This window comes from Elephas maximus, chromosome 18 (assembly GCF_024166365.1).
Source record: "Elephas maximus indicus isolate mEleMax1 chromosome 18, mEleMax1 primary haplotype, whole genome shotgun sequence".
Classification (NCBI taxonomy): domain Eukaryota; kingdom Metazoa; phylum Chordata; class Mammalia; order Proboscidea; family Elephantidae; genus Elephas; species Elephas maximus.
Genome location: NC_064836.1, coordinates 13,656,632 through 13,671,888, shown reverse-complemented (window position 1 = coordinate 13,671,888; position 15,257 = coordinate 13,656,632). Strand labels below are relative to the sequence as shown.

At 42.1% G+C, this 15,257-nt stretch overlaps 1 protein-coding gene across 5 annotated transcripts in view; it reads left to right on the top strand.

Moving 5' to 3' along the window:
* Window positions 1-3,039: 3,039 nt before the first annotated feature.
* The window catches only part of PPP1R15B (protein phosphatase 1 regulatory subunit 15B), a 29,228-nt gene continuing 17,010 nt past the window's right edge, over window positions 3,040-15,257 (top strand). Inside the window, exons 1-3 of one of the 5 annotated variants that reach the window (XR_007513863.1) lie at window positions 3,040-5,469; window positions 9,120-9,250; window positions 15,040-15,164. Coding sequence is in view for 3 of the 5 variants with exons in the window: in XM_049858340.1 (XP_049714297.1) it covers window positions 3,559-5,469; window positions 9,120-9,335 (2,127 nt within the window). In the remaining 2 variants the exon portion in view is untranslated. The other 4 variants (XR_007513862.1, XM_049858338.1, XM_049858340.1 and 1 more) reach the window with 4 other exon arrangements.

Sequence of the window (15,257 nt, the reverse complement as noted above, 5' to 3'; positions counted from 1 at the left end):
AAGCAGAGTGCCATATCTTTCTCCCTTGAAGCCACTGATGGGTTCAAACCTCTGACCTTTTGTTTAGCAGCCGAGTGCTTAACCACCCACTACCAGAGCTCCCTGAAATAATAGACAGGCCTATAAAATAAACAATAACACCCATGAGGAATGTGAACTTTAGAACAATCAACTATATGAGACACAAAGGGCAACATTTACCCAAAAGCAAAGATGGGGAGAGTGCCAACACATTGCAGGGAGTGCAACCATTGTCACGGAACAATTTGTTTATGAGTTATTGAATGGGAAACAAATTTACTCTGTAAATTTTCACCTAAACTGTAATAAAATATTCTTAAAAAAAAAAAAAAAGACTGACAAAGCAAAGTCACATATGCTTCATGGTTGTATTTTTCCCCCCTCTAGAACAATTTCCAAAAATGTAAAGAAGAATAAGATTATGTATCTAATGACTAGGTGGGGAAGGAGTGGCCAATTTAAAGTTTTCAGAAATTTGTTTTAGGGGCATGTGGTGTCAGTCAGTGACAGAGTTGAGAGTAGAATGCTTGGTTATAAGGAAGATGCTATGACTTTAAAGCGTTATTACTTTTTTCCATTCATTCCACAAATGTTTATTGGGCACTAGATATGTGGCAGCCAACATACCAGGTCAGTGGTTCTTAAACTTTTTGATCCCAGGGTTCCTTTATACTCTTAAAAACTTTTGAGGACCCTGAAGAACTTTTGTTTATGTGGGTTATATCTGTTGATTTAAAAATTTTTTAAACTAAAAATTGAGGAATTTAAAATATTTATTAGTTCATTTAAAAAAATATTTTTCAAAACAAAAATAGTTCAGAAAGAAGAGTGACATTGTTTTACTTTTTTTTTGCAAGTCTCTTTAATGCCTGGCTTAATAGAAAACAGCTGAAATCTCAGAGCTGCTTTTGCTTTCAGTCTGTTGCCAGATGACACATCACATATCCTCTGGAAGGCTCCACTGTACACTCATGAGACAATGAGAGTTAAAAAGGAAAATAACAGCTTAGTAGCTTAGTATTAGCATGAAAATATTTTTGACCTTGAGGACCCTCAAAGTATTTGAAAATGAGTTCCTCCCCGGGGGTGCCCTGACCACACATTGGGAACCACTGTGCTAGACATTGGGATACAGCCCTCAAGGAGCTCAGAGACCAGCTGGAGAGAACATTTACAGGTATATGTATGTATGCAATGTGTTAAGTAGTCTGATTGAGTATAATGATAAAAGTGCTGGGAGAGATCAGTTAATTCTGACTGGGAAGGTCAGCAAAGGCTTCAAGGAGGAGTTGACATCTGAGTTGGACCTGGAAGCATTTGTACGTCCATACAGGAGAGGTGAGTGCTTTCTGGCCAAGGAACAGCATGAAACAAAGAATAATGATTAGTCCAATGTTCCTGGAGTATAACATGAATGAAATGACTGACTGCAGAGGAAGCTGGGAAGTGTGGTGGGAGGACAGACTGTATAGAGCCTTCATTCTGTAGGCGTTGGGAAACAATGGAAGGTTCTAAAGTAGGAGAAAGACATAGGAGTGTTAGCTAATGTTTACTGTGCCCCTACTCCATCTAGGCTAGGCACTGTACTCGGACATTAGTTCTCTTACCAACCCATTGAGAGAGGAATTATTAGCCTCACTGTATAGCTGAAGAAACTGAGGCGTCTAATCATTAATTTGCATACTTGAATCTCTTTTCTATTATTAAACTATTATTGGAACATTTTTCTGAAATTCTTAGAATTGAGTTATTTCCAGAGATATGGATAATAAGATGATAAAGGGTAAACAGGAGAAATCGAGGACTTTTAGTTCCCTAGCAGTCTCTGAGTGGCGCCAGCGGTTTGCAGTCAACTACTAACCTAAGTTGGCAGTCAAACCCACCCAGCCGCACAGCAGAAAAAAAAGCCTGGAGATCTGCTTCCCGAAAGATTACAGCCAAGAAAACTCTACGTAGCAGTTCTACTCTGTAACACATGGGGTCACCATGAGTCAGAATCAGCTCCACAGAAATCTGTTCGGTGTTTTTTTTTTTTTTAATTTCCTAGAAAGAAGTTTCCTTGAACTGGCCTAATAAGGTAAGATTCGTAGCTGGCCTCTTCCTGGCTCCCAAAAGATCTTTTTCCGCTGTCCCTAGTGCTCATTACTACTACCCTCCCTCTGTAATAGATACTTCAGGGTATGGATTTAAAAGTTTTAGGAGAAATAAGTAAATGAACTAAGACTAAACTCACAAGAGAGAATCAAATGTAGCAATTAAAATTACCGGCCAATTTTTTTTCGAAATATAATACTCTGTGCTTTCTTCTTTGGGTGTCGCACCCTGTAGTTTTGTGAGCTTAGAAAATAAATATGAACAGAATGTGTTGCCTGCTGGGAAGCAAAAGCTCGAGAAAACGGTTCTAGGACTAAGTGTCTTCCCTCCTCTGTGACTTCAGCTTGCTCCACAGTGACAGCGGATGGTCTGATAGGGAGGCACTACCCAAACAACGAACGTGTACCTGAGCATGTCACCTCAAAGCTAGATGCCCGGCAATGCTGAGTACTTATTTAGAAACCCTAAAACCGAGAGGGCAGGGATACCTAAGGATGATTCATTTTCCACTTAAGATTGAAATGTCTTAACACCAGGCGTCTACCTACTACAGAGCATTGCCTAACGCCTGGTACAGTATATGTTAATCTCAGGCTGGTGATCTACTCAGTTCTCAAAAATACTGGAACCCCTATACATACGGTAAGTGTATACACTTCGGTGTGTATTAGGACATTAAAAGGGCTCCAGGGAACTCTCTGGTTGTCTTGAAATACCTCCACCTCCCGGAGCCCGTCCCTTTAGCCCAGAGGGCAACCTGGCGATCTCCTAGGAGACCACAAGGAAACAAGTGCGCACGCGTAGGGCACAGCCCGGCTGATGCAACCTTCCGCGTGCGAGCGGCGTCCGCCGAGAGTAAGGAAGCCGACAGGGAAATGGGCGAGACCAATCAGCGGCCACACGGAAGTGCGCGCTAAGGCCCGCCCCCCGGTGCTCTGCGAGGGACGTTCGGCTGCGCCGGGCTGGCGGCGTAGGCGCCCCGGCCGTGCTGCGTCTCATCCGGTTGCCTCGGGGTGTCCTGCCCCGGCGCTGGCCCTGCGGCCATTTTGGACTGGGCTTCCACCCGCGTTCGCCTGCCTACCCCGTCCTTCCGGTGTCGTGCTGCGGAGGGGCTTTTTAACGGTCCTTCTCTCTTGGAAGGTCGCCGCCGGAGGAGCGTTCCCATCTATGGTGGCCAGGCCTCGAGCGAACTAGGACACCCCCTTCCTCGCCGGGATGGCTCTCGCCTCAGCTGCCGCGTCCTGTTCCTGCAGTTCCGGGCCGCGATCCGCCGCCTGCTGCCGAAGCCGCTTTGCTCTGTGGCTCCTCTCCTGGCCCGGGGACCGGCCTGGAGCACCGACTCCGCTGCTTGGTAAGGCCAAGACTGTTTAGGCCTCTTCCGAATCGCGTCCGCCCTCCGGCCGCCGAGGTCCGAGTGCCTGAGACATTGCCAGGAAAAAGGAGATGGAGCCGGGAGCAGACAGGTCGCGGAGACGGGCGGGCGCCCGGTTCCGGCTGCCCTTCCTCTTCCCTTGGCCATCGCGGCCAGGCTCTTCCAAGTTCCCCACACCCGTCGCTCCGGAAAGCTCCGGGGACCCCAAACTGGCTTCCTCTCCCCCGCCCCAGGCTCGGACCAGCTACTGGATGAAACTGCTTTCCCAGCTCTTTGCGCCGCTCCCCAGCTTGTTTCAGAAGCTGCTGATTTGGAGCCAGCTTTTCGGTGGGCTGAGTCCCACCAGATGGCTGGAGTTTGCTGGAGGCTACAGCGCCCTGAGAGCCCTGAGGGGACGGGACGAACCTGTCGCGCCCATCGCCCAGAAATCTGTGAGTTCGCTGCGGCTCGACCTCTCGGACGACTCGGCGGCTGCCAGCCCCCTTGATTGGCTAGAGGAGGGGATCCATTGGCAGTGCTCGTCCCCAGATCTAGAATTGGCACTTACAGCCAAAGGGCGCGCATTGGACCCTGCGGCACCCGCTTTCCTCTTAGAGCAGCAGCTGTGGAGAGTGGAGCTGTTGCCGAGTAGCCTTCAAGCCCAGCTCTTGAACCGGGAACTTGGCTCTTCGCCCTCAGGGCCTCTCAACATTCAGCGCTTAGGCAACTTCAATTTAGTCTCCTGTTTGCTGAACGCCTCCTACCTGGACTGCCTTCCTCGCCTAGAGCTCAGTTATCAGAACAGCGTGGGAAGTGGCCAGCTGGTGGATTGCCAGATTTGGACTCCAGAGAGCAGCTGCCTGACTGATGACCATTGTCACCCCAAGCCACTGAATGCAGAGGTCACTAAAGCCTCGTGGCAAGAATGCCCACCTCTTTCTACAGAAGGCCTGCCCGAAATCCACCATCTTCGCATGAAACGTCTGGAATTCCTGCAGCAGGCTGGCAAAGGGCAGACGTTACCCACCCCTGACCAAGATCATGGCTACCACAGCCTGGAGGAGGAGCACAGCCTTCTTCGGATTGATCTGCAACACTGCAGAGAGAACCCAGCACAGTTTGTTTCACCTGCGGAAGCCATACCTGGAACCTCCCAGGAAGTCACTGAGGAAAACATAGAATTGCTGACTGAAGAGGCTCTCCATGCTCTGGAAAAACAGGACCCTTTGGGAAGCTGCCCATCTTGTGAGATATCTGTGGTTGAAGAGCCTGGAGAGGACCAGGTTTGTGGGGTTGACAACTCAACCCTAGAAGATGACCAGCCCATGTCTGCCAGACCAGCCTGTAGCAACAAACTGATAGATTACATTTTGGGAGGTGGGTCCAGTGACCTGGAGTCAAGTTCTGATTCCGAAGGTGAGGATTGGAATGACGAAGCAGAGGATGATGGTTTTGACAGTGATAGCTCACTTTCAGAGTCAGACCTTGAGCAAGACTCTGAAGGGCTTCACCTTTGGAACTCTTTCTACAGTGTAGACCCTTACAATCCCCAGAACTTTACAGCAACCATTCAGACTGCTGCCAGAATTGGTCCTGGAAACCCCTCTGATTCAGAGAACGATTTGTCCGACGGATCTGATCTAGAGAATTCTCCCCAGACTAGAAGCCTTCCTGAGTCTCCTGACCAGAGTTCTGGAGAGGAAGATGACTGGGAATCTAGCGCAGATGAGGCTGAGAGTCTCAGACTGTGGAACTCTTTCTGTAACTCTGATGACCCCTACAACCTTTTGAATTTTAAGGCTCCCTTCCAAACATCAGGGAAAAATTGGAAAGGCCATCGTGACTCAGAGAGACCATCTGAGTCCTTTGTAGCCATTTCTGAGTGTCACACCTTCCTTTCTTGTAAAGTGCAGCCGTTAGGGAGCCAAAGAAGTGACTGTCCAGACTTGGTCCACTACCAGTTTCTCTCTGGGGAAAGACACAGGCATATCAAAAGAAAAAAGGTTCGTTTATTTTCTTAACATGCGTGGTGATTTGTTCTCGTGGTGGATGTGGTTAAACACAGCAGCATGACTTTTTTGGAGGCATAGTAGTGCATCTTTTTGGGGAAGATCTCTAAATGGGTTGGGAGTTTCCCTGCAGGTTTCAACTTTTCATGCTTTTTCAGGGAACGGAAATATACACAATTTTTCTAGAGATTGGGACGGTCCTATCATTTAGAGTTTTTAAATGGTTATCATGTGATATGCCATTGGCAAACGCTTAATATTTTACTTACATGATAACAGTGTCCTCATTTTTTTTTTTTTGTACTTTAGATGAAGGTTTACAGAGCAAATTAGTTTTCTCATTAAACATTAATACACATTTTGTTTTGTGACATTGATTGCGAACCCCATGACGCGTCAGCACTTTCCCCTTCTCGACATCGGGTTCCTCATTTCCATTCCTGCGGGTTTCCTGTCCCCTCCTGCCTTCTGGTCCTTGCCCCTGGGCTGGTGTGCCCATTTAGTCTTGTATATGTGGTTGAGCTGTGTGTATTATTGTTTGTTTTATGGGCCTGTCTAATCTGGCCAAAGGGTAAACCTCAGGACTGACCTCAGTACTGAGTTTAAAAAAACAGTGTCTGGGAGCCATTCTCTTGGGGTTTCCCCAGTCTCTGTCAGACAGGTAAGTCTGGTCTTTTTTTGAGTGAGAATTTTGTTCTGTATTTTCTCCAGCTCTGGCCGGGACCCTCTTGTGATCTGTCAGAGGGACCGTCTGTTGTGATCTGTCAGAGCAGTCGGTGGTGGTAGCCGGGCACCATCTAGTTGTGCCGGAATCGGTCTGATGGAGGCCTTGGTAGTTTTGGTGCCTTTGGACTCATCTTTCCTTTGTGTCAGTGTCTTCATTCTTGTCCACCAGAACACCAAGTGCTGATGGCACCAGATCAAATTTATTCGGTTGTTTGCCAGGAAAGAAAAGATTAGTTTCAGTGTAAAAACTTTTTTGACATTTACATGGTTTGATTGACAGTCAAAAACAATACAGGGAATGATCCTGCCTTAATGCAGTACTAGTTACCAAAAACCATGAAAACCATCAAAAACCAAACCCACTGCCATCCAGTTGATTCCGACTCATAGTGACCCATAGGGTTTCCGAGGCTGGAAATCCCTGCGGGAGCAGACCACCACGTCTTTCTCCTGCAGAGCTGCTGGTGGTTTTGAAGTGTCAAACTTTGGGTTAGCAGTCACTGGTTAGTTATTATTGGCCAACTGCAAGTTGAAAATTATATGTAAACAATAACGGTTACTTGTTTTATCTTGAGTAGTTGCTTCCTGTTCCCAGGCTAGTCTTAAAACGTCATGGAGCATTTTGCTTTTATAGCATATTATCAGATTAACCTTATTTGGGGAATTTTTTGAATTGCTTTTTTTTTTCCTTTACTCTTAAATCAACTAAAGTTATTAATTGAAAAAAAAAATCCCCCAAAATGCACAAGGGTTTTTTTTTAATTTTTTTTTATTGTACAGGGGGAAGTTTCTTTATCTGCCTAAATGTTTATTTGGAAGGCGAAAGGGTGGGTCAGTCGTTACCGACCTCAGATTCAGCAGCATCAGGGAGTCTCACGTGTACAGTACAGTACACGTATTGGTTCCAGCTCTTCCAGGAATATAACATGTTTCTAAATGGTGATAATCGTATACCTTATCATAGAAGCAGAACAGACATGTTAAAAATTAAAATTTAGTTCACTCTGAAGTAAATGTGATGATAAAAGAGCTTTTCTCTGCCCTTGTAGGGCCCCCGACAAAACCTGTGTAGAATAGATAGGTAAGAAACAGTGGGGCAGTGGAGTGTGCACTTGGCATCTGGAGCCTGTGTTCTCTGCCAGGAGAGAGACAGCTGACCTGGGAAGTTACGTGACCTCTCATGGCTTTGATTCACTTCCCTGCCTATGGAAACAGTTACGGCACTACTCTGTGAGTTAGTCCAAGGTTTACATGAGATGAGGAAGTAAAAGTCGGAATTCAATTCCTTGCCTTTATATGGTAGCTCTCATTGTTCAGGGACTCAGGAGTCTTGCGTCTCGTTTTAGCTTATTCATTGAGTAAAATGAGATGAGTAAGTAGACATGAGACAATGAACTAGAAACAAAACTTGTAAAGAGGATGTCTAAAATATGGTGAAATTATGTGACAGCCTTTGGCTACTTGCCATTCTTTGGTAGTGCCTGATTCTTGGAACAAAGCTTTCAGGTGTAGTTTCAAAATGCTTTGTGTCATGGCATAACAGTGCACATTATGGAGCAAGGCTCAGTGTTGGAATCCTGATTATACCACTTAGAAGCTGTGTGACCTTGGGTAGGTCAGTTAGCCTCTCTTGCCTCTCTTTCCTTATCTGTACTGTGGGGATGATAACAGTACAGACCTCTTAGGGTTGCTGTGAGGATTAAATGAGATAAAAATTGCAAAGTGCTTTGGCATATGGTGAACACTGTAGGGTCCTATAGGGTGACTCCATGGAAGCTAACAACAGCAACAGACACTGTATAAGTGTTTGTTATTACTATATAGTGTTTGTTATTATTAATCTTAGTGACCCAGTGAATGAGTAATGACTAGAATGCAATATTTAGTAAGGTGTTACATACCTACTAATTGTCCTCAGGGGCATTCCCAGGCCTGATGTAAAAGGAATGAAAGTAGTAGGCCACAGTGGGATTGGCTGATGTAACTCTTGAACATACTTTAAAGCGAGTATTTACTTCTGTAGTTTGGTATCTTAGAATCTTCTGTATTAGAAGTTAAATAGGAGTTGAAAAGGACTCACAATTTCCTGTAAGTACAAAATCCCCGTTGCCATTGAGCCGATTCTGACTCATAGCGACCCTATAGGACAGAGTGCAATTGCCCCATAGGGTTTCCAAGCAGCTGCGGGTGGATTCGAACTGCTTACCGTTTGGTTAGCAGCATAGCTCTTAAGCACTGTGCCACATTGAGTGGAAATACAGAGTTTGTATCTCAACTACAGGCTTTTATTTTGCTGCGCTTTGTTTACCAGGTAACTTTCTCTTCTATATTCTGATTACAAAATTAATAATACCAAAATAGAAATATGTGTTTATAATCCAAAAATTGGAAAGCCTGGAGTAAATTTTTTTTTAAAGGAGAAATAGAAGTGAGAACGTTGCTAAAGCCTGTGTGCTGAAATAAAAGCGCTAACTTCCTGGGATATAGTGGGGATTTCCTGGAACTGTTTCTTTGGAAACTTTGATCATTTTTGAGGGAAGAGTATTACAACTGTATTTTCTTAAGGATTAAAAAAGCAAGGATTAGTAAGAGGAAAATTGCAGTTCTCCATCTGGATTCATTTTATTAACATCAGAAGTCAAGGGGGAAGGTATGTTTATATACACAACATACACGTGCATATACAACACACACGTAAATCTGTATGTGTGTAAATGAAAGAATCTCAGGTGGCATTTGCTCGTCCAGGCAGAGCTTTTTCTTTCTTTCTTTTTTTTTTTTTTCCTGCTGCTTTTATGGTTGGAACTAAGTTATTTCTGTAAATATGTGATATTCTGAAAGAACTAGTAGCATAAAGGGTTATTGACCTCAGTGCTAATTGTAAGATCCTAGAGAGTTATTAGTCTTTGTCTTTATAGGTGACCTTTCTCGAAGAAGTTACTGAGTATTATATAAGTGGAGATGAGGATCGCAAAGGACCCTGGGAAGAATTCGCACGTGACGGATGCAGGTTCCAGAAACGAATCCAAGAAACCGAAGATGCTATTGGGTATTGCTTGACATTTGAGCACAGAGAAAGAATGTTTAATAGACTCCAAGAAACATGCTTCAGAGGACTTAACAAGCAATGTTAAGGTGATCTGACAGCCTCTAGCCCTAGCAGGCACTACCTCTTACTTGAGAGGTTTCTTTAAAAAAACAAAAATTGGCAGCTGTCCTTTGAAAATTCTTTTTTTAAAGGAAATGCAGCTTGGATCCAGTGACCTAGTTTAATATTCTTTGCAACGCATCCCACTCAGAAATATCCAGGATTGAAGGATGAGATAGTGTGATTATTTCTAATCCTTCCCTTTTTTTTTAAGACATTTCTTTTATGATTTAATTGTATGTGTTTTTGAATGCAGATTGCTTGTTGAGCTGGAAAGGGGACCTTTTACGTTGTAATTTTGCACTTTCAAAACTTATTTTCTTGGGAAACAATATTTATAGGGTTCAAAGTCTTTTTTCAATTCTAATTTAAATTATGTATACCTGTCTAAGGAAACCCTGGTGGCGTAGTGGTTAAGTGTCACAGCTGCTGACCAAGAGGTCGGCAGCTCAAATCCACCAGGCGCTCCTTGGAAACTCTATGGGGCAGTTCTGCTCTGTCCTATAGGGTCGCTATGAGTCGAAATCGACTCAACGGCAGTGGGTTTGGTTTTTTTTTTGTTTTGTTTTATACCTGTCTAAAAGCTTGGGGCTCTTTCTTTCTCTTCATGACATTTTGAAATTAATAGGCTTTTGTGTTTTCTCTGTATATTTTATTTCAGTTATTTGGCTTGCCTAAGGCTAAGAAAATATCTTGTATATGTTACCTACTTAAAGTATATCATCTTGTGTCCTGTATTTTTTTGTTAATGACTAGTTGAAAATGTATGGTGGCTTTTTATTTTTAGTTTCTGTTCCACCTAAGTTATTTCCAGGGACTGTCACAAAACCTCCATGGGCAGTCCTCTCTACTATTTTGGGAATGCAGCATCTTTCTGCCAAATGTAACTTCCAATATATTTAATTTCTGTGCAAACTGCTCTATGGAGGAACTTCTGTATATGTTATTGTAGTTCCCAGTTGAGTGTGGTTCTTTTTATCTTTCAACAGGTACAAGTTGTTGTAAAAGACTCTAGAAAGTAATAATTGCATCATAGGCATTTATTTTTTAAACTTAAAAACCTAGAGTTTTCTTAGGAAGAAGGTAGGGATGTCTCAGAGCAATTTGGTTTTGTTGTATATCCTTAACAAAAAATCAGTGTTAACTAATCTTATGCCTCAGCACTGTCACTTTTAAAACCTGTCACGGTGACACTAGACTTGGAAATGGGCAGTTCTGAATTTTCCATTTTGAAATGTAAAATACAGTCTTAGTCACTGTCCAGGTTTCCTGTGTCCCATGATTTTAATGGGAGAAGTAATAGCAAGGCCCAACTTCTCTCAAGAAGGGGTAGACCTATAGATTTAACAACTAGAAAGTCTAAATATCTTTAGCCCAAAGTTTACTTTTGAATCAAACTTTTTGTAGTGACTGGTTGTGCTTGGTTTATTTAGTTAAGTCCACATGGTGTGCATCTGATTGGTTGCGGGAATATTAACCAACTCATTACTAGTCTATTTTACTCCATGTACCTCCTGTCACAGATAATGGAAGACGTGAGTAGAATAGATGCCCTCTTAATTTTGAACTTGTTTTAGTATGGGAATGAATTTTTCATCAGAAGAGCTTACAGGGTTACTACCTCAGTTTATAATCTACCTGGCCACTACTTTATTCCTCTCTGGTTTGCTCTAAGAACAGCCTCCAGTGTTAACACATACATTCTTGCACACACACTGCGAGTGCAACGCCACAAAAATTGGTCCGGTTTTTGCAGAGCCCGTATTCTTGTCCAGTGCACCTCCACGTCTAGTAACGCTAGGGAGGGAATGCATTTCCAGAGTCTGGTGTGATACCATGGAAACAGGCTCATTTCAGGCACCAGCTGTGTCACTTGGAAAGCAGGCATCATTTGTCTTGAAAAAAGCTTTTTCAAAATGTAAGGGCATTTTTCCAAAACTAGACCGAAAGCATCCTGTTTTATTTCAAAGACTTAGGTTGTGTTTCGTGTTTCTGAAATCTAGCACCCTTGTGTATTTGAAAATAACAGGGCATCTTTACATTGATTGGATTTTGGAAAATTGTTCCTTTGGCATTCCAACCTCACTACCAAAAAGCTAGAGTAAAAGCTTGCTTAAGAACTCTCCCATATACTCCCCTCCTCTAAAAGAAATGGACAGACAGTGATGAGCAGGACAGAAGGGACCACTTTTAAGTTGGACTGAAGGAAAAACAAAAAGGAATTGTTTCATCCCAATCCTAGTTAGAACAGTTAGATCCCCACAGTCTTAGAAATAAAATCCTTGGAGGTTTTAGTTGAATATTTTACACATTTAAAGTCTTATAATGGTGCTTTAAGTGTCAATGTAGCATGTGAATGACTTTGTACAGACAGGTAACATTTCTATTTCTGACTGTTGAAATGTGATAACGGCGCCTCTTTAACTTGAAATCAAAACTATCAGATTTTATTTTTTTATAATTTAAGGAAGGTGAAGTTAGGGGACTAGAAAACTTCTAAATTGGCTTCTACAGATCTAATGATTTAAATGTAACCAGTTTGTTGGGATTTTATAGCTAAAATTCTATTTGTGTATAAAACTGTTAACTAATCTGTAAATTGTAATAAATATATTTGCAATTATTAAATGTTACATGATATTTTGGTTCAACATTGTATATTTCATAGTATTTCACCTTGGTTTTGAGCAGGATTTTCAGAATTAAATCACGTATTTTTGTAGAAGCCCTAGAAACTTTGGAGGTGCTGGAAGGATTTCTGTGGTTTAAAAAGGTTATATGACATGCACATTGCACCTCATCTGACAGAGAGGAGTGATAATAAGAATGAATATGATTGCAAACCACAGTTTAGTAATAGAATTTGGTTCTTAGAATATGAAAGACCTGTTGTGTTAAAGATGATATTTTATACAGCAAGTTAGGCTTTCATTGAACAGTTCCTACACAAGTTATTCAGTGGTATTAATTATATAATGTGTCATCATTCTCATTCCTCCCGTTCTGTTTGTACCATTTCCAGTACTCTTGTTGCCCTGCCCCCTTCTCATCTTTGCTTTTGAGTAAATTTTGACCATTTGATCTCATCTAGATGATTTTTTAAAGGAGCTTATTCATTACTCACAGGTGACATTCATTATTTTATGAGCCAATCTGTTATTTAGCTAAAAGGTGACCTCAAGGGATAATTTCAGTTTAAGGTTTAAAGAGGATCTCAGTCTTGGGGAGTCATCCAGTCTCAGCCAGTCACATAAATTTGGACTTTTTAAGAATTTGAGTTCTTTTCCACATTTTTCTCCTGTTCTATCAGGATCTATCTATTGTGGCCTAATCAGAATGGTGAAAAGTGGTCATTGGGCACGACCTAGTTCTGGACTTAGGGTAGATGAGGCAGTGAGTCCTGTAGACTATCAGTCCTATAGACTGCTTTCTCCCCTGAGTCAGGTGTCCTTCTTCCTCTTTTGTTCCAGGTGCATAGAGACCGATAGCTGTATCTTAGATGGCCGCTCGCAAGCTTTTAAGACCCCAGACACTACTCACTACAATGGGATGTACAGCATATACTTTATGAATTATATTATGCCAAGTAATTGAGTTGAGCCATAAATCTATGGTCCTAAGCCTTCAAACCCACAAAACCAATCTCACAAGGTGTTTGGTTGTTTAACTGGAAACCCTGGTGGTGCCGTGGTTAAGAGCTACAGCTGCTAACCAAAAGGTCAAATCCACCAGGCACCCCTTGGAAACCCTATGGGGCAGTTCTACTCTCTCCTATAGGGCCGGTATGAGTCGGAATTGACGGCAATGGGTTTGGTTTTGGGTTTAAGAGGGATCCGTACCTGTGTCCCCTGTGTGGTTTGTTATATGTGTGGATATACATGCATGCACACACAGACTTACATGTGTCTATGCCTAAAGATGGATCTCTCTGTGCATACGTATGTGCCCACATAGTCATGCTGATAGCCTATACACATATTTGTGTAACAAAAACCATAGTTTTGGTCATTGGTGTTGCTGCAAAATTGTATTTGTCATCTCCTTTACCAGAAATGTCCTTTTCTCTTACGTACTTCTTAGTGACATCATTTACTTTGGTCAGGGTGTATGCACATCACCCACATTCGATGCTACCTTTCCCGTTACCAAAAATAAAAAGTATCTACTATCTCGAGAGTGCTTCCCCCTCTCTCCACCCCACCAATTCATGGTAACTACCAATGAGTGTTGGTTTCTGCATTTTTATCTATTCCTGTCTTAGTGATTTGATTCTAAAGTTGACCTCACCTGTCCACTTCTGTGAAGAAAACAGTTAAATAAAGAGTATTCACAGAAGCAGTAGAATTCATGTGGTAGCTTAGCATAGTGTTTCTCCTAAGTATTACTATTCGTGGGTAAGAGCTGAGCTGTTAACTAAAAGGTCAGCAGTTCGAATCCGCCAGGTGTCCCTTGGAAACCCTATGGGGCAGGTCTTCTCTGTCCTATAGGGTCACTATGAGTCAGAATCAATGGCAGCAAGTATTCATGGTAACTACATTATATGAATCGTGGTGTTCTCCCATTATAATACTGAATACCTGTGACGGTGTCATCAGAAAAAACAAACTTACTCTGAAGATGGAGACATTTGGGTTATGGCAAGCCTGTTAATGCACTAAGCAATAACAGCTTTCTTAAGCATTTGGATCCTCCAGCTAATGAAGAAAGGTTATTAAAAGTGTATTTCTGAACTGGAAGGAAGGACATAATTTAACATTTAGTTTAGATAATGTTTAGTTCATATAGAATTCATAGTCCGAGGTTATGCTTTTTTTTGTTGTTAACCATTTTGGGAACAAAAAAGCTGTCTCTCCCCAGGAAGGTGTATGAAAATAACCATCTTCTCATCAAGGCAGATTTATTGCTGTGCCCATCCTGGTATAGAAATTGTGCTGTTTTTCTTTTCTACTTCAATAGAAAGCTTAAGTATTTAGTTGCTGACCTCAGAAATGTTGACACACAGATTTGGGAATTTGGTGGTCTCACATATTCTCATTTGGAGTCATCTTTTGCACCTCCTCTGTACCTTTTTTGAATAAAAAAGGAAATATCCTCGTTTTTCTCATAAAAGTACATTTTATTTATAAAAATACCTAATATAGATACGGACAAGGGCATTCTTGGTACATTCTAAAGAACAGACGTGATGCCCAGGGTACCTTTTTGAGCTGAGAAACTTAATTTTCTTTTATGTGTCAAAAGATATTTTGATATTTCTTCACTTAACTGATTTTGCCACAAATGTTAGCTAATTGGAGTCTTCCTACATCTAAAATTAGAATTCTTTCTTTATGGACTTAGTTGAATGCTTTGTGATCAATACAAAACAGACGAGTCTTTTTCTTCCAGGATTGTACCAGGGAGGCGGAAGTTTGTGTCGGTCATTTATGGCTGTAAAATACAAAGGCAGCATGGTACGGGGATTTATAACAGGAGGTATAATAAATAGGATAAATAGATCTACCTCTGCTCACATGGAGGATTCATTAAGCAGGACCTGTAATGCTTTAGCTAATACATTTCAGTAGCAGGTTTGGCATCAGGGAATTTAAAGAGAAATCATTCTACACATAGAATGGGGAACACTCTGGGGTAGAGGGGGAAGGTATGTATTAACACGTGAGCAATTTGAATTCTTTTACCCCTGGCAGACTACTTAATCTCACCAGGGAAAGATGAGGAAACTAATTTATGAAAAGTGGGCTGCTTAACTCCTGGGAAGGATACCCTAATGGTCTAATGAGATTGAGGGTCTAGAAAGCTGAACTATAATAAGGTAAGGACCTTTGGAGCAATTTTTCAGATTTTGTTCATTTTAATCTCTTACCCTTCCCTTTTATTTTTCTCTTCCAGTTTCTTCCTTTCTTTT